The sequence below is a fragment of the Chiloscyllium punctatum genome, chromosome 3, assembly GCF_047496795.1.
Source record: "Chiloscyllium punctatum isolate Juve2018m chromosome 3, sChiPun1.3, whole genome shotgun sequence".
NCBI lineage: Eukaryota > Metazoa > Chordata > Chondrichthyes > Orectolobiformes > Hemiscylliidae > Chiloscyllium > Chiloscyllium punctatum.
Genome location: NC_092741.1, coordinates 71,766,963 through 71,786,367, shown reverse-complemented (window position 1 = coordinate 71,786,367; position 19,405 = coordinate 71,766,963). Strand labels below are relative to the sequence as shown.

Genomic DNA, 19,405 nt, shown 5'->3' with positions numbered 1-19,405 from the left:
TATTTGTCTCAGTTGTCTGTTATGGTAATGCATGCTATAATATTAAGTCCTTAAAGTATTTCTTTTAACCTTCTCCTCTGACTTCCTCTTGAAAAATTTAAACTTCCTTGTTTTCTGGTATTTAACAAATGAAACATACTTTAAATATATTTTGAACAATGAGTGATTAGGATAAATCTTTACTTACCATTTGAATTGCTTTCTAATTGAGTAATATAACATTAAAATAACATAACTACCTGCATAATTATCGCTATGTTGATAGTCAAAGTAGCTAATGAGTATTTTAAAAGCATTTCAAAAGACTGTTGTTTAAAAGGATTATTTTCCCATAATTGTCGTGCGATATGCAATACTAATTATTTAGCTTCCACAGCCAGAAACTTGCCGAATTGATACAAGTTTGGCAATTGTTTTGGAAACAAAGTATTCTTAGAAAAAATACTCCTCTTGCAAAGTCGCTTGCAACAAATGTAAAATACAAGATTGTCTGTTTTTGTTCTTTTTAAATCACTTCAACAGTTACATTACTGTGGGTTCAGCCTGTCAGTCGTCTTTACTGAATCTGGAAGATTAACATTGGTGAGCGGTTTAACTGCAACAGGTGTTCAATGGCAGCATAAAACTGCTCTGATATTCTATTCAAATGTGCAGATTTTCATTACAGTTTGCCTTTTTTCTAATTCCAAGCATATCCTTATTTGTCCCCTTTCTCACCCACTCCTGTTCCTAGAATTCTCGCTATTATTAGACAGCAGCTTGATTAGAGCAGCATTTTCAGAATAAACTCTGAATCAGTCTCTTGCCTCTGTTTCACTTGTAATTTGTTGGTGAACAATTTTTTAAATTGCTCATAAGAAGTGGGAGTCACTTGTTGCCCATTCCCCGTTTCCCTGGCGAAGGTGGTAATGAGCTGCCTTCTTGAACTGCTGCAATCCAACTGCTGTGGGTTCGCCCACAATGCCCTTAGGGAAAGATTTCCGGGATTTTGACCTAGTGACAGTGAAAGAACAGTAACGTATTTCCAAATCAGGATGGTGAATGGCTTGGAGGGGAAGCTATAGGTGATGGTGTTCCCATGCACCTACTACTCTTGTCCCTTTAAGTGGAAGTGGTCATGGGTTTTGAAGATGCTGTATCAGAATCTTTGTTAAATTTCTGCAGTGCATCTTGCAGAGATAACATGCTGCTGCTGCTGAGCACCAGTGATGGAGGGAATGGATGCTTGTAGATGTGGTGAAAATCAAGCAGGCTGCTCTGACCTGGATGGTGTCAAGCTTCTTGAATGTTTTTGGTGCTGCACCCATTCAGGCAAGTGAGGAGTGTTCCATCAGACTCCTGATTTGTGCCGTGTAGATGGCTTTGGAGAGTCAGGAGATGCGTTGCTTGAGACAGTATTCCTAGCCTCTGACCTGCTGTTGTAGCCACTGTATTCTAATGGCGAGTCCATTTGAGTTTCTGGTCAATGGTTACCTCCAGGATGTTGATAGTGGGTACTGATTACCAAGTGGTAGTGATTAGATATTCTCTAATTGGAGATGGTCATTGCCTGACATCTGTGTGGCATAAACCTTACTTGCCATTTGTCAGCCCAAGCCTGGATATTGTCCAGATCTTGTTGCATTTGAACATGGACTGCATCAGAATCTGAGGACTCAGAAGTAGTGCTGAACGTTGTGCAATCATTAGTGAACACCCAACATCTGAATTTATGATGTAGGGAAAGTCTTTGATGAAGCATTTGAAAATGGTTGGGCCTAGAACACTACTCTGAGGAACTTGCACAAAGATGTCATGGATCTGAGATGACTAATTTCCAGCAACCATAATCATCCTACAGTGTGCCAGGTATGACTCTAACCAGCAGAGAGTTTTCCCCTTGATTCCAGTTGATTTCAGTTTTGCTAGGACTCCTTGATGCCACTCTGGGTCTGCTGCAACCTTGATGTCAAGGGCTGGCACTCCCATCTCATCTCTGGAATTCAGTGCCATTGTCCAAGTTTGTACCAAGGCTGTAATGAGGTCACAAACTGAATGGTCCTAGCAGAACCTAAACTGAGCATCAGTGAGCAGGTTGATTGCGCCTTCCATCACTTTCCTGATGATTGAGTATAGATGGATGGGAAGATAATTGGCCAGGTTGGACTTGTCCTCATTTTTATGAGCAGGTTATACCTGGGCTATTTTTCACATTGTTGGGTAGATACCAGTGTTCCAGTTGCATTTCAACAGTTTAGCCAGGATCTGGAGTCAGGTGTAGGCCAGGTCAGGTGAGGATGGCAGATTTTCTGCTCTGGAGGATATTAATGAGCCAGATGGGTTTTTCTTCAACAGTCAACAATGGTTGCATTGTCATCAGAAGATTCTTAATTATAGATTTTTTTTATTGAATTCAAATTCCACCATCTGCCAAGGCAGAATTTAAACTCAGGTCCCCAAAACCTTACCTGAGTTCCTGAATTAGAAGTATTGGTTGTTGCCTCCATTTTGCTATTTCTGTTTCTCTCCTGAAAACTCACTATTATTTCTTTTGAATAATGCACAGAAAAGGCCATTTGATCTATCATGCTGACTAGTCATTTGAAAGGCAGTCCAATTTGTCATATTCACCTATCTTTTGTCCCCACTTATCCTGTTCCATTTGAAAACCATTAAGAAATTCTGCTTCTACAACCCTTTTACTGTACATTCCTGATTAAAATCATTTGTTGCTTTTAAAAGAAAAGTATTGGTTTTCTTTTGGTCCTTCTGGCTCCTATTAAAATTGGACTGTAGTATTGCAAATATAAAGTATTACATTTTGGTAAAACAAGTAAGGGCAGGACTGAAATAATTAATAGTAGGCCCTGGGTAATTTTGTAGAACAGAGAGCCCTAGGGGTTCAGGTACGTAATTCTTTGAAACGTGTAGACAGGATAGTTGAGAGAACACATTTTGCACGCTTGCCTTCATTGCTCAGACCTTTTGAGTATAGGAGTTGGGGCATCATGTTGAGATTGTACCTGATGCTGATAAGTCCTCATTCCTGATGAAAGGCTTTTGCCCAAAATGTCGATTTTTCCTGCTCCTCAGTTGCTGCCTGACCTGCTGTGCTTTTCCAGCACCACACTCTCGACTCTAACCTCCAGCACCTGCAGTCCTCACTTTCGCCAGGATGCTGATAAGTCCCCTTCTGGAGTACTGTGTAAATTCTGGTCATCCTGCTATAGGAAGAATATTATTAATTTGGAAAGGGTTCAGAAAGGATTTACAATAATGTTGCTGGGAATGAAAAGTTTGAGTACTAAAGATAAGCTGGAACCTTTTTCACTGAAGAATAGGAGGTTGAGGGATGACACTAAAATCAGGAAGGGCATAGATAAGATGAATACCAAGGATCTTTTACCTAAGGTAGGCAGTTTAAAACTAGGTGCATATTTTTCAGGTGAGTGGAGAAAGATTCAAAAAAGGACATGGGAGTAACATTTTTAACACAGGCTGGTTTGTATGTGGAATGAACTGCCCAAGGAAGTGATGGATACAGATAGTTAAAACCTTTATAAGACATTTGGATAAGTACATGTGTTACGACATGGCGTAAACTCTCCTGCTTAATTTAACACCAGCAACACAGAAAAGATTTATCCCGTGCAGTAATCTGTAAACATTGAGTGGCCAAGAACTATTTAAAGTAAAAATTAACAACTTTATTTCTTAAAGTATAACAGAGAATAATTAACTAACCACTATTTACAATTTCTTTCTCTAACCCATTTTTTACCTCCCCTTCTATAATACTAGTCCAATAAAACTCCCAATTAAAATTTACAAAACAACACTTCTTTTCTCAAAACCAGGCAGCTGTTGGTTCTGTTTGTCTTTAGATCTTCCTGTGTCGTCTTTTGTCCTTGTTAGGAATTTCTGTGTTACAGGTTACTGATCAAAAGGATACTTTTAAGAGAGAGCTATTTTCAAGCAGTCTGTTTACATGCTGGGCAGGGACAGTTTTCCCCTCAACTATTCAATTTTCCCCGAATTTATACTCCAGAGCATCCGATTGTGTCATTGGTTTTTAAGATTGTCAATATACTCAATTTAATCTTGATTGGAGTTTGATGTTTTGGGTATAATTTAAACTGATAGGCCAATTTCCATTTTGTTTTTGTCTCTAAGTAGCAAACTAATCAAGTGGTTCAACTCAGTGTTACATTGTTACCATCTTTGAGTACACCTGGTGCTCGGATTCAGTAGTTCTGCTGTTTTTAACTCTTGAAAGATATATCCACATCTTCATCACACCTCCCCCCTTAAGATAAAATCATAATGAAAAGATGGCTTCATTTTTTTAAACACATGCAGATAAGCTTCATATAAGTTCACCTTAATGTCTTCCCATATACCTGTGTGTATATACACATAAAACATTGAATAAAGACAAACCTCATGTAAACTCTGTCATTTAAATCTGTGATAATACGTCTGCAATTGCATTCTTCTGACCCACAACATGTAAGATTTTTAAATTAGAAGTCTGTAGCATAAGACTCCAATGAAATAGTCTCATATTCTAATCTTTAAACATTCTAAGAATGTAAGCGGATTATGGTCAGTGTACACAATCATCTCCGACACATTGTTCGTGACAAACACATTAAAGTGCTGTAAAGTCAGTACCAACCTCAATAGTTCCTTTTGATTGTGGACTATTTCCTCCGGTGGATGTTGATCTTCTCCGAAAAGTAACCAACTGGCAGTTCAATCCCATCCTCATTTTCCTGAAGGAATACAGCTTCAATTCTAATGACACTAGCATCGATGGTGACTTTAAAAGGTTTGAAAAGTTTGGTTAGATAAAACTGGTTTGGTGATTAATATTGATTTCAAATGGTCGAATGCCTCCTGACATGGTTCTGTCCACCATTTGTGGACACCGTTTATGTTCTTCTTCAGCAAATTGGTTAACGGTGCTACTACACTGCTGAAGTTTGGAACAAACTTCCGATAGAATCCGCTGAGTCCTAGGAATCGAAGCAACTCTTTCTTCAAGGTTGGTCATGGAAATTCCTGGATAGCCTTCATCTTTGCATTCTGTGGGGTCAACCTTCCATGACTGATGTTATGTCCCAAGAACAACATCTCTGCTTTCGCGAATTCAGTTTTATTTAAGTTTATCACCAGTTTTGCTTCTCGTAGTCATTCAAAGAGCTTTGCCAACTGTACCATGTGATCTTTCCAGGACTTACTAAAGATCACAACATCATCCAAATAGACTGCGGTTTGTTAACCCAACCACAACTCTGTTCGTGAGTCTTTGGAATGTGGTGGGTGTGTCCTTCATTCCAAAGGGCATCACTTTAAACTGATATAGCCCATTTGGGGTTACAAATGCAGAAATTTATTTCGACGTCTCTGATAAAGGTACCTGCCAGTAACCATGCATGAAGTCCAACTTGGTGATGTAACTGGCTTGTCTGACTCTCTTGGTACAGTCCTCCAATCTAAGAATTGGATATGAGTCAGATTTTGTAACAGTGTTGACCTTCCGATAATTCATGCAGAATCGTTAAGTCCCATCCAGTTTGGGAACGAAAATGATCGGTGAATTCCACTCGCTGTGGCTTGGTTCGATGATGTCCTCCTCGGGCATGGCCTCCACCTCCATCTGGACCTGTCTGGCATTTGAGAGGATTAAGCCGATAGGGGTGCTGTTTTATCAGAGCAGTATTCCCAACATCTGCTTTGTACACAATAGCATTAGTCTCAGAGAGATTTTATCTGCCACCTGCTTCATTCTATACTGTGCCCTCTTTAGGTGCTGTTTAGCTAACTCACCTGCTTGATCTAATCTCTCCCTCACCTCCAATACATAATCTAATAGTGAGATCTCTGACTTTGGTCCGGTCAATTTTTCTTTAATTAATTTCAAAGGGCCCCTCACTTCATGACCGAATATTAACTCAAAGGGAGTAAACTGAATCGTTTGGAGCATCTCTATTGGCAAACAATACGAATGGAATACCTTTATCCCAGTCATTCAGGTAGTACTGATAGTGTGCTCTCAACATGATCTTCAAGGTCTGATGCCACTTTCTAAAGCTCCCTGGGTTTCAGGATGTCAACACACTGGATTTAAAGTGCTGTATACCTAAGCTACCCATAACTTCCTTGAACAGCCTAGCACTAAAATTTGACCCTTGGTCCAACTGAATCTCTTTGGGTAGCCCATACCGTGTGAAAGCTACTAACCCCTCTACCACCTTTTTTGCCTTGAAACTCCGTAATGGAATTGCCTCCGGAAACCTGGTATCCATTATGGTTAACTAGTAGTGGTTCCCACTTTTAGTTTTCAGGAGGGGACTACACAATCAATTATAACCCATGTGAAAGGTTCTTCAAATGTAGCAATTGGCAACAAAAGTGCTGGCTTTTTTACAGCCTTTGGCTTACCTACCATTTAGCATGTATGACACCTACGGCAAAAGTTAACCACATCCTTGTGCATTCCAGGCCAAGAAAAATGTTTTGTACCTTAACCTGAGTCTTTCATATCCCTAGGTGACCTCCTACAGGTAGTTCATGTGCTACCCATAACACTTCCTGTCTGCTACCGACAACACAATCTGGTGCACTTTGGCCATTTCTCCTCTGCACTAACCTGCCGTGGTGCCCATTTCTGTCTGAGGATTCTGTCTTTCAGAAAATAACCCTGAGGAAGGTTCTCTGCCTCTTTTTCAGAGTACGCATCCACATATCTAGCTCTTATCATCTTGTCTTGCTGTTGCAAGTCTCTTAGCTTTTCAGAAGTGAGCACTTCTGTCTAATCCTATGCCAGTTTAGGTTTTTCCTGCACCATTACATCAAACAGGGCATCTGCTAATTGAACCTTGGCTCTTTCGGCTTTCTCTTTCCTTTTTGCTTCATGTTGTGACTTATGATTAGATTCCCTACAGTGTGGAAACAAGCTCTTCGGGCCATCAAGTCCACACCGACCCTCCGAAGAGTGACCCTCCCCCCCCCCCCCCCAACGACTAATGCGCCTAACACTATGGGCAATTTAGCATGGCCAATTCACCTGACCTGCACACCTTTGGATTGTGGGAGGAAACCGGAGCACCTGGAGGAAACCCACGCAGATATGGGGCGAATGTGCAAACTCCACACGGACAGTCGCCCAAGGCTGGAATCTAACCTGGGACCCTGATCGTCTGAGGCAGCAGTGCTAATCACGGCACCACCGTGCTGCCCCCAATGGGATCTGGTTACTACACAGTCTGGGAAAATACCAGGATATTTGTGTTTTAACTCCTAAGTTTCTTGGTCTTCCTTGGGCTTCTCCACAACAAGGAGTGTCATTCCCACCTTGGATCCTGCCAATTCATTTCCAAGAACAAACTGAATTCCTAGAACTGACACTCAATCACTCCCACTGTAACTTCAGCAGTCTGAAGTGATCTTACATAGGGGAATGCTAAATTTCTGTCTATCTGTCCCATAAATTATCACACTGTCAGGTAACAGATCAGAAAGAGAGCATATTTGCTCGCCCCTTACTATCAGCGACTGGTTAGATCCTGTATCTCTTAAAATTATAACTACTTGCCCCTCTCCCCCTGTTATTTCTGAGGTGATTTCTTTGTAGAGAATACTCCACACCCAGCCCCTGCCTAGGCTGTGCACTCTCCTGCAGCTTCTTGGCTCTTCTTGGGGTCTCCTTTACTACCTTCACTAATGCCAATGGCTTAGCTTCTTCTACCACATCTTGTCCCACAGCACCTTTCTTTAACGACCAGCACTATGACTTTACATGTTCCACTTTATCACCGTGCTGAGGCCTTTCACCTCCTCTCTACCCTCTTGGGCTTCTTCTTTATCCTGTGGTAAAATCTTACCAGCTCTCTACTGTTGGTTTAGTAGTGTAGGATCTCCCCTTCTCCCAACTTCTATTCCTCACAGGACAAATTTCTGGCCAGAAGCTTGTCTTATGCACCAACATGTACTCATCTGCTAATTCTGCTGCTCTTCTCATTTCCTGAGTTTTCTGTTCCTCCACGTAAATTCTTACCATCCCTGGAAGTGAGATTTTAAACTCCTCCAGCAGAATAATCACTCTTGGAGCCTCAAATGTCCTATCTGTTTTCAAAGCACACACCCATTGATCAAATTGACTATGTTTAATTCTTCCGAACTCAACATAAGTCTGACCTAGTTCCTTCTTTGCATTTCTGAACCACTGCCTATATGCTTCTGGAACAATTCATAAGCACTTAAAATTATCTGTTTAACTTCTTCTTACCTCATCTGACAATGCGGCGAATATCTCACTAGCTCTGCCTACCAATTTAGTCTGAACTAGCATTACCCGTAAATCCTCGGGCCACTTCATCTGCCTAGCCAATTTTTCAAATGAAATAAAGAAAGCTTCAACATCTTTATCATCAAAATGTGGCAGAGCTTTGACATATAAATATATATCCTATATACTTTTATTTTACTCTCCATCCTGTTTTTGCTGATTAGGTCACAACTTCTCAAATTCCAATCTCTCTCTCTCTCTCTCTCTCTTTCTCTGTTTGCTCAACCAAGAACTTTCTCTCTTTCTCTTTCTTTTTCTCTTTCCCTTTGTTTATCTTTTAACTCACTTTTCCTCAATTGTAGTGAAAGTTTTTCTACCTCTACTGAACTTGTCTGTTTCTCTGATACACCTTAGTGTTTGAGTAATTCCCTTACAATTTCAGCTTTACTCTTGTCCTCAGTTAAACCCAAATCTAATGTCTTTGCTAATTCTAAAAGTATGGTCTTTTTCTTTCCTTCTAAACTTTCTTGGCAAATTTGAGAAACGTCTTCAAATCCAAGAACCTCTTTAGCAATTTTAAGAGTCATTATTCTCACTTCTAATTTTATCAACCACAAGTTACCAAAATTAAGCAAATTGTCTCACCTATGTTTTATTTAAAGATCCAGGACACTAACCTGCAAGTGTTTAAATCTCCTAGAATTTTTGTACCCCCAAATCTATTCAAATCTGTATAAACCATTTCAGATCACAGACCCAAGTCCCCAAACTGTTACAACGCAGGGTAAACTCTCCTGCTTAATTTAAAACTAGCACCACAGGAACGTTTTATCCAGTGCAGTAATCTGTAAAAACCGAATGACCAAGAAGTATTTAAAGTAAAGATTAACAACTTTATTTCTTAAAATAAAAAGAAAATAATTAACCATCAACTATTTCAAAGGTTTTTTTCCTAACCTATCTTTTACCTTCCCTTCTATAATAGTCCAATAAAACTCCCAATTAAAATTTACAAAACAACACTTCTTATTTCAAAATCAGACAGCTGTAGGTTCTTGGCTTCGGATCTTCCTGTGTCATCTCTTCTGCTTGTTGTAGCACAGTGGCTCAGTGATTAGCATTGCTGCCTCACAGCACCAGAGTCCCAGGTTCCATTCCAGCATTGAGCGATTCTGTGTGGAGTTTGCACATTCTCCCCGTGTCTGCGTGGGTTTCCTCCCACAGTCCAAAAATGTGCAGGTTAGGTGAATTGGCCATGCTAAATTGCCCATAGCGCTAGGTGCATTCATCAGAGGGAAATGTGTCTGGGTGGATTACTCTTTGTGGGTGGCATGGTGGCACAGTGGTTCGCACTGCTGCCTCACAGCGCCAGAGACCCAGATTCAATTCCCGCCTCAGGCGACTATCTGTGTAGAGTTTGCACATTCTCCCCGTCTCAGCGTGGGTTTCCTCCAGGTGCTCCAGCTTCCTCCCACAGTCCAAAAATGTGCAGGTTAGGTGAATTGGCCATGCTAAATTGCCTGTAGTGTTCGATGTAGGGGAATGGGTCTGGGTGGGTTGTTCTTCGAAGAGTCGGTGTGGACTTGTTGGGCCGAAGGGCCTGTTTCCACACTAAGTAATCTAATCTAATCTAGGAATTTCTGTATTATGGGTTACTGATTGATATGGTACTTTTAAGAGAGTTATTTTCAAGCAGTCAGTTTACATGCTGGGCCATGGTAGTTCTCCCCTCAATTGTTCAATTTTCCCTGGTCTTATTCTCCATGGCGTCAGATTGCGTCATTGGTTTTTAAGATTGAATTGAGTATATTGACAATCTTAATTGGAGTTTGATATGTTTTAGGTATAGTTTTAACTGGCTGAATTCAAATTTGTGTTTGTCTCCAAGCAACAAACGAATCAAGTGGTTCAAATCAGTGTTACATTGTTACCATTTTTGAGTACACTTGGTGCTGTAGTTCTGCTGCTTCTAATTCTCTTAAAGGTATACCCACATCTTCATAACGTGTAGGAAAGGCTTGGAGGTAAGTGAGAGTATTTTGGTTTTGGAACATGGTTAGCCTGGACTACTTGGACTGAAGGATCTCTTTGCGTGCTTTCTATGCTTTTCTTCTCATTCTTCGCAAATGTGTCATTTTCCATTTCTATGCATTAAGTTGTATCTGTGCCTGCCCAGTATATCTGTCACCCAGGTGTCTGTTACTGTTTACCTCACTGTGACTACATTTCAGTTTTGTGTTCTGGGCAATCTGTGATATTATGTCCTACATATCTGAGTCCAAGCCATTGGCATTTATGAAAAAAGAGTAGTACTTCCAACATAGACCACAGTGTGTATTTCCTCTCACCCTGTTTTGAAAGAGTAAGCAAGCATTACTTTGTTTACTGCCCTTACCCTATTTCACATCCACACTGCCACTGACTGTCCCGTTAATCCCATTGCTTTGTTTGCAGAATTGGAACTTGTTAATGAATGTTACAAGGTTAAACTCAGTCCTTATGTTACAAATGGACTGCATTTACTGGATCATAATGTTGGAATTGAATGATGTGTTTGTGATAAAGGCTTGTGAATAATACTTTTTTTCCTTTGTAGATATGGATCCCATCCTGCATTTTACAGGCACAAGACTAGTACAGGAAGATATCTTCCAATGTTCTACATTTATGACTCGTACTTAATAAGCCCAGGGTCTTGGGCCGATCTTCTCTCTGTATCTGGATCTCGCAGTCTTCGAAACACTCAATACGATGCACTATTCATTGCCCTAATTGTTGAAGAAAAGCATAAAAATGAAATTCTTCAGGCAGGTTTTGATGGAATGTACACTTATTTTGCAACAAATGGATTCTCCCACGGCTCTTCCCATCACAATTGGCAAGCAATAAAAGACTTTTGTGATAGTAATAACCTTATGTTTATTCCCAGTGTGGGACCAGGTTATATAGACACTAGCATAAGGGCTTGGAACAATCACAATACTAGAAACAGAGTCAATGGGAAGTATTATGAAACTGCTTTAAGTACTGCCCTCCTAGTGCGTCCAGAAATAATCACTATAACGTCCTTTAATGAATGGCATGAAGGAACTCAGATTGAAAAAGCTGTTCCCAAGAAGTCCAGTCAGTTTGTTTATCTGGACTATCTGCCTCACAAGCCAGACATCTACCTAGAGCTGACTCGTAAATGGGCAGAAAAGTTTCGCAGCGAGAAAGAACAATGGTTGATGTGACATTTTTGTCTTGAGAATGGGAGTAGAATGATTTTAAGGTCCAGCATCAAATATTACAAAGTAGAATTTTTTTTTGTTTTAGGGTAGGAAGCTCTGGAGAAAAGTTGGCTTTGGCTAATTTGGATCATCTTAAAGTCTTGTGAAATTGTTGACTCAAAGAAATGAATTGATATATTTGGTTAGAAGATATTGTACACTAAAAATGTGATATTTGTGAAACTTTACATGATTTTTTGTTAAAGGCAGTAACTAGGCTAAGTATTGTTTTAACAGAGCAGGTCCAAGTTACCATTCTTCATTTGTACCCCTGAATCAAATGTCTGCTGAGAGTTCAACCGTTTCGAGTATTATTCAGACTGCATTTCGAGTCATAGAAATGTAAGCATGGAAACAGACCCTTCGGTCCAACCCGTCCATGCCAACCAGATATCCCAACCCAATCTAGTCCCACCTGCCAGCACCCGGCCCATATCCCTCCAAGCCCTTCCTATTCATATACCCATCCAAATGCCTCTTAAATGTTGCAATTGTACCAGCCTCCACCACTTCCTCTGGCAGCTCATTCCATACACGTACCACCCCCTGTGTGAAAAAGTCGCCCCTTCGGTCTCTTTTATATCTTTCCCCTCTCACCATGAACCTGTGCCCTCTAGTTCTGAACTCTCCCCATCCCAGAGAAAGGACATGGTCTATTTATCCTATCCATGTTCCTCATGATTTTATAAACCTCCATAAGTCCACCCCTCAGCCTCTGAAGCTCCAGGGAAAACAGCCCTAGCCTGTTCAACCTTTCCGTATAGCTCAAATCCTCCAACCCTGGCAACATCCTTGTAACTCTTTTCTGAACCCTTTCAAGTTTCACGACACTTTTCTGATAAGAAGGAGACCAGAATTGCATGCCATATTCCAACTGTGGCCTAACCAATGCCCTGTACAGCCGCAACATGACCTCCCAACTCCTGTACTCAATACTCTGACCAATAAAAGAAAGCATACCCAATGCCTCCTTCACTATTCTATCTACCTGCGACTCCACTTTTAAGGAGCTATGAACCTGTACTCCTAGGTCTCTTTGTTTAGCAACACTCCCTAGGACCTACCATTAAGTGTATAAGTCCTGCTAAGATTTGCTTTCCCAAATGCAGCACCTCACATTTCTATTATGACTTATGCCTGTGTGCATGGTTGTCGTGATCATGACTGGTAATTTTGGATGGTTGATTTCCTTCAAACCTCAGAGGTGCTAAGAGGAATAGTTGTTCAAGAATTACAGCACAAACCAGGTATCTAAACTAGGACTCTACTGTGTGTCATGTATGGCTCAGTGTTGCCATGTAACAAAGTTACCAACTGAGCTTGCAGTAGCAGCTATTGATTAACTTTAATTGTAAATTCGTAACTTCGGTTGTTACGACACTTAACATATCTGAGCATTTGGAAGCTTTTTATTGCATAATTAAAATTAGAGCATGCCAGAATAGGTCTTCTGATAAGTTAAGTGATGCATCAGACTTGCATTGAACCTCTCCCCATCTTTTATATTTCAGTTATTCTTACCAATGAATGCTACAGAATGTTTAAATTGTTTTGGATTCACATCCAGTAATAGGTTTCTTGTGTTCTTCCAGCATCTACATTGCAAAGATGCTATTTGAGGAGATTCATAAGAAAATATCATGCTGAGGTTTGGGAAGGATGGACTTAGAGTTTAATTCTGGTTTTTCAACTAGTATTGAGGTCAGGAATAAGCACTAGGCGGTGCAGAATCTTACACTGCTACGAGCATGCTGGTTACCTGATTCCATCCCGGACAGATTTCTCATGACCGAGTCAGCTTCCAAGTTTGCAAAATGAATGGGATCAAGTTAGCTATCTCTCTCTCGCTCTCATGAGAAAAAGTGAAAACTGTAGATGCTGGAGATCGGAATTGAAGAGTATGGTGCTGGAAAAGCAGAGCAGGTGAAACAGCATCCGAGGAGCAGGCGATTCTACATTTTGGGCATTAGCCCTTCACCAGGAATGATGAATGAAGAGCTTATGCCCAAAATGTCGACTGTCCTGCTCCTTGGATGCTGCCTGACTTGCTGTGCTTTTCCAGCACCACACTCTCGACTGTCCTGCTCTCGTGTTCTGCCCAACAGCCAGAGCTTACCTGTTATCCTTAATTGGGCAGCAAGCTTGTCCTCAGACTGTGTGGCAAAATACAATCACACAAAGAAGGATTCTGATGTCTAGTTGAGCCTGAGGGCAAGGTTTATAAGCACAGAGGCGAAATCTTACCATTAATGTATTTGTGCATAAACCGTAAAATTGTGCACGTTTCTTGAGATCTTTTTTAAGTTTGAGAAATTATGCCCTATTTAATTGGTTTTATTTAAATTTCCTTCATTATGCTGAGCATACATAACTTCGTAGTTTGTCGATTTGGTAATTGTGTATTCCAGACTTGAATTTTTTCTTGCTTTTATGCCTTTTACTGCACCTGTGGATTTCTTTATTTGTTGATTTAATAGTGAATGGCTGTCAGATTTCAAAACCATATTAGAGAATGTTTTTGATTATTTAATGACTTGAATGTATAACAGCATCTCAGCATTTTCCATATTGCAATCTGAAGTGGGACAAGTTTATTTGCTCTTAAGTAACCCTTTTGAGGACGCAAAGTTCCACAGTGCCTGAGTGAGTTTCCCAAATGTGTTTCTTAAGGACCAGATATTTTCCAGTGCTGCTAGAGCATTTGTGCAGTTAGGTCTGTTGTTTTCTGATTTACTCCCCAAACTAAAGTAAAACTTTAGTCAGTAATAGGGTTCTGAAATAGTGAACAGAGAATTAGTGAGAAGCTTTTACACTGGTAGCAATCTCAATGCTTAAATTTTGAATATGCACTGGCCAGCATCGTTTTGTGATTTACTTGTTTAATTTGAAAAATATGTTGACTAGAGTGGAAATATAATTTTTTTTATGAGCACTAACATTGAAGATTTAGGTTTTTGAGTTTGAACAAACTGTATGATCTACCTTTGGAGAATATACCCAGCATTTTGATTTTTGTCGAGAAATACAAACATCTCTGATTTTAAATCATTATCTTTTCTTTGACTTTATTTCGCACTTAATTAATTTGCTATGATTTTAATTTGTAACTTTCCCTGGTGTAGATGGGCTTTACATTCTGTTGTTTATATTTTTCCTGGAGTTAAGGGGTCACTGAAGATATTCTCAACTTTCTCCTGTGGTATTATGTTAATTGCTACATAATAACAGGTGGCACTGCTGCCTCGCAAGGTTCAATTCCACCCTGTGGCAACTACCTGTGTGGAGTTTACATGTTCTGCCCATGTGTGTGTGGATTTCCTCCCCCAGTCCAAAGATGTACAGATTAGGATAGATTGGTCATGCTAAATGGCCCACACTGTTCAGGGATGTATAGGCTAGCTGGGTTAACCATTGGAAATGCAGGGTTACAGCGGTAGGGTAGGGGGTGGGTCCAAGTGGGATGCTCTTCAGAGGATCAGTGTGAACACGAGTGGGCTGGATGGCTTGCTTCCACACTCTAGGAATTCTATTATAATAATACAGGAAAAGTGAAATTCTGTAATTGTTAAAGTGATATACAAAGATTCTGGTCTTCAAGGGCAGTTATATTAGATCATAGTGTCAGTGAGGACCTTTTCATTGACGTTTCAGGCCAAGTATTACACAAAATTGCTACATTACAGAACCAACAAAGCAGAGGTCTATTTGAATAATCCGTTGACAGCATTATATTTCAAATGGTAGTTTGAAAAAAATGGTGATATCAATAAAAATGATTATGAATCTGCATTATATTCAAAAGCTTATTGGTTCACTCATGCTTTGCAGGGAAGAAATCTTGCCATCTTTACCAGTTTAGCCTATATGTGACTCCAATTCTCCCCACATATGTTTTGCTTACATGGCGGCAAAAAACCTCAGATCCAAAAGACCTGGAGATCATGTGTCATCTGCCTCAGATGTGTGTCAGATCACATCCAAGCAGGTTGATTAAAAATGACCACATGTGCATGATTGATTCATAACTACATACTGCAATGGTCCAGAAATAGGTTTTCTTAAACTGCTTGCTTTCAAAAAGGAGGTCCACTGACTCCTTCTCAGGGAAACTTGAAATGTGCAATAAATATTGACCTTGCCAGCCTTGGCTGTGTTTTGAGAATGAATTCAAAACATGTTTGGGCATATGCTAACGGGCCTATGCTAACCAGCATATGCTGACATTTGAGATGATCGTGAGGGTTGACGCCACCAGTGTGCTCATAAAACAGCATTATGTGTAGAAATTTCATTTCTATTTTTAATGTGATCCTTGAACAAATTTCTGATGTGTTTTGTGCATGTTTTATTTGCGGGTGAGAGATTGATTGGAGGGAAGAACTGTTTTGAAATTTTGCCTTCAAGCTGTTTCGCTAGTTCAGGGAAATGTTAAGTTTGTTGTACTAATCCCACCAGTTTCATGTCTGAAATCAGCTAGCTGAGTCCATACCAATATAGTTTGCATCTTAAGACTTTTGTCCTTCGGTCAGTACCAACCTATCCAATTATGTAACATTGATACGTTGGGGTGAGCTCTTTCTATACCTCGAGCAGTAACACTGAACCTTGATTGTCCTTCAGAATTTATGCAGTTGTACTGTTGAGTGTTAATATTCTTTGATTGTTTTTTGCCTTTCTCGATCAGTGTATATTTGTTTGAACCACTTACCTATCCTGATCAAAAAAAAAAGTGCATTATGTAGCCAGGTGGCACTGCACATCTGAATAGCAGTCATGGCTGCCTTCCGTGGAATATTTGTTTTGGTGAAAGCCATACCTGTTTGTAGCAAGGCACTGGGGTATGCAAGAGGTGAAGACCAAATCAGTAGGACTATATATCACTTCTTATTAAGTGATGTAAAGCCAAATTCTTTGATTCAAAAACTCTCTTCTAAGCTTTAGTTTATAAAATATAAGTTGAAATTTGTGAAGTTTTACTTTTGCAGTCTAAGTGCTAAAGCTCAGAGTGGAGAGCAATACTTGAAAGAAAATGGATACTTTCCACCAGTTAAATAAAAAGCAAAATATATTTATAATTGAAGTTGGCTTACAGTGCTGAATCTTCTATTGGTTTGGTAAAAGCAAAGGTTGCAATTTTTAATTGTCCTGACTTTTTGTGTAATTTTCATTTTAGAAGACAATGTTGCAAATGTTTATTTTGCATGAATTGTTTAATAGTTGTACTTTGTTACTGCAATATACTTAATTTTACATGATTTCCACTTGTTTCAGTTATTAAAATTTTTTAATTAGTCAAGTTGAGGCTTAGATCTATGTAGAGTGCAATATGTGGAAATACTAAATGTAACATTTCAATGTTATGGAATGAAGCAGAAAACAAATATTGCACTTAAGTTTTAGCATACCAAAGTAGTTTATAAAGTTTGTACCTCAGTACAACTAGCTAATTTCTGTCAATGTTATTTGAGTCTTTCTATTTATTTACATAGATAATAGGAACAGCATTATATTTGATTGGGAGTAACTGAAATGTTAGCCAGGTGTTTAAACTTGCCCTTTCCCATAAGCCTGAAAAGGAAGAGAATTCTAGAATCAGGTAAACATCAGTGGAGAATTACTTAAACCAAAGGGACCTCACTGTGGAAGCAAAGATGGTTTGGATAGTCCATTACATTTATAAAACAGACTAGACCTCAGTCTCAAATTTAAAGGACTAAAATTAAGTATGTTATTTTGTTTGCATATGATCAGCTACCTATTCAAAGGGAAACTAATTGACCAGTTTCAGCATAGACTGTACTGTTATAATGCATGAACCACAAAATGAAGAGAATAAAAATCCATACCACTGTATTTTGAATTGTCTGATTTTTTTTTCACCCAGTTGTTTAAGAACTTTTTTTTCTGTTACATAGTTCTGTAAAGTAGTAGACAATTCTTGATTAATTCACAAGAGAATTTCGATGCATTACACATTTTTTAACTTTGTTCCTGAAGTTTACAAAATTGTATACTGTTAGTAACATCTTTTTTTAAGGAGTTGATACACAGTGATGCAAAGACGTTGCTTAAATGTTCTCACTGAAAAGTTAAAACCATTTGGAACCTATTAAAATAGGACAGTTTTGAACTCTACTGTCACAGTGCATCGTGATGCCTTTTTTGGAAGTTCAGAAAATTATGGTTTTAAATGTATAGAATTATATATTCAATACTGCACACATCTTGTATTTTGCTCATACACTGAGGAACAAAGTCTTTAGAACACGCACGAGCAGGATTGAACCAATGGCATTAGGTGTTGATGTCAAAAGTATGGTCCATTGGATAAACTGTAAGAAAAGAGAACCATAATACTGATGAAACAGGGCTCTAGTAACATTTTCTACTATATCATTTTTGTTGTTCCTATGGAAAAACATGATAGGGAAGTTTACCTCTTTTGCTTTTTGATCCTCATGGAAAATTGACAAGAAATAACTGGAAGTTTGAATTTATTTTTTAAAGTTAATAGCTGAAAAACATCACAGCAAGATTCCACATCTTCAGATGTTATCTGTTACTCAAACCTAAATCTTTCATTGACCAAATAGTGTCTTTGCAGAAAATGTGACGATGTTCCTTTGACAAGATTATGGTGTCCTTGGCTTTTTTCCCCCAGAGAGGTCGTAAAAGACCCAGACTCCGAAAAGTCTGGGGTTGAAGGGTTTTAGGGCCAATTTGATTATAGCAAAACAGATACTGCCTCAGGCAAAGGCTTTAAAGTTTTAAAAAGAAACAATGACTGATGTAGCCAGATATCCCAGCTCAACCTTCCTCTGGTTTGGTTTGGTTTGGTTTGAGCAAAGTAGTGGTTTGAAGCTGCTGGACCTAAAAAAGCAGGTTCATGCTGGTCCTTTCTCTCTGGCTTCTCTCCTGTAAGACTGTTTGATTTTACCTTTTGTGCCAAGGGGTGTTTATGGGCATTGCTGCAAGTATTTGGAACAGCATCATTAAGTTGAGATAATCTGTTGGGTTTTTGGATAGAGTAAGTTATTCTGTATTCTGTTCCCTTATGTTTGTGTTCCGCTCAGTAATCTTGTAAATAAATTCTGTTTTGTTTAAAACCTAGTGGTTTGACCAGCAGCATCTTTCCTGGAATATCCACCTTATACCTGCTTAAAATTACTAGCAAAGTTAGGGTGTGGGCTACCTTCTTAAAATGTTTTGAGGTGGGGCTGGCCTGTTTCATAATAATAACTTGCATTTTAAATCTCAGAGGAGTCCCGTTTTGATTTCAGCATAAAAGGAGGCTATTCGATCTATTGTGTCCACACCCATTCTCCAACAAGCATTATGACTTGATGCCATTCACCTATACCCTTCGCATTGTTTCTATTCAAATAACCATTCCCTTCCTGAATGCCTCAATTGAATCTGGCTCCACCAGTTTTGCACATTGCATGGTTCAGGTCTGGGAAGTAATTTATGATAAAGCTTTTTCCTCTCATTACGTTTGCAAAACACTTGAAATTTCTGCTGTCTTATTTTCCTGTTCTTTTTAATATGGAAACTGTTTCTCTAGTCTTTTGATGATTTTGAAACTTCTACCTAACAGCTGTCCCAAGCGCACATTTTTTTTTTATTTTCTATGTCCTTTTTTTTTCACAGAACTGTGGAATTATTTGTCTTACCTTTTTGAGGGAATACACCAACTGTACCCCAACCAAATCCTCTTGGAAGGTAGTTGATTGTTCAGCCATGATTTTTTTTCCTATCAACTTTACATTCCAATCTATTAAGCCCAGTTCTGTTTTTACCCCATTGATGTTAGTACTCTCAGTTGTTATTCTGGATTGCTTATTTTCCTTTTCTGTTATTATCC

The 19,405-nt window shown here is 39.2% G+C and overlaps 1 protein-coding gene across 4 annotated transcripts in view; it reads left to right on the top strand.

Annotated features, from left to right (window-relative positions):
* LOC140460488 (glycoprotein endo-alpha-1,2-mannosidase-like) overlaps positions 1 to 17,394 on the top strand; it is a 36,472-nt gene extending 19,078 nt beyond the window's left edge. For all 4 annotated transcript variants that reach the window (XM_072555060.1, XM_072555049.1, XM_072555042.1 and 1 more), the window contains exon 5: positions 10,869 to 17,394. In XM_072555060.1, coding sequence (XP_072411161.1) covers positions 10,869 to 11,505 — 637 coding nt within the window. In that variant the 3' untranslated portion in view covers positions 11,506 to 17,394. The remainder of the gene's footprint in view (positions 1 to 10,868) is intronic.
* The last annotated feature ends 2,011 nt before the right edge of the window (positions 17,395 to 19,405 follow it).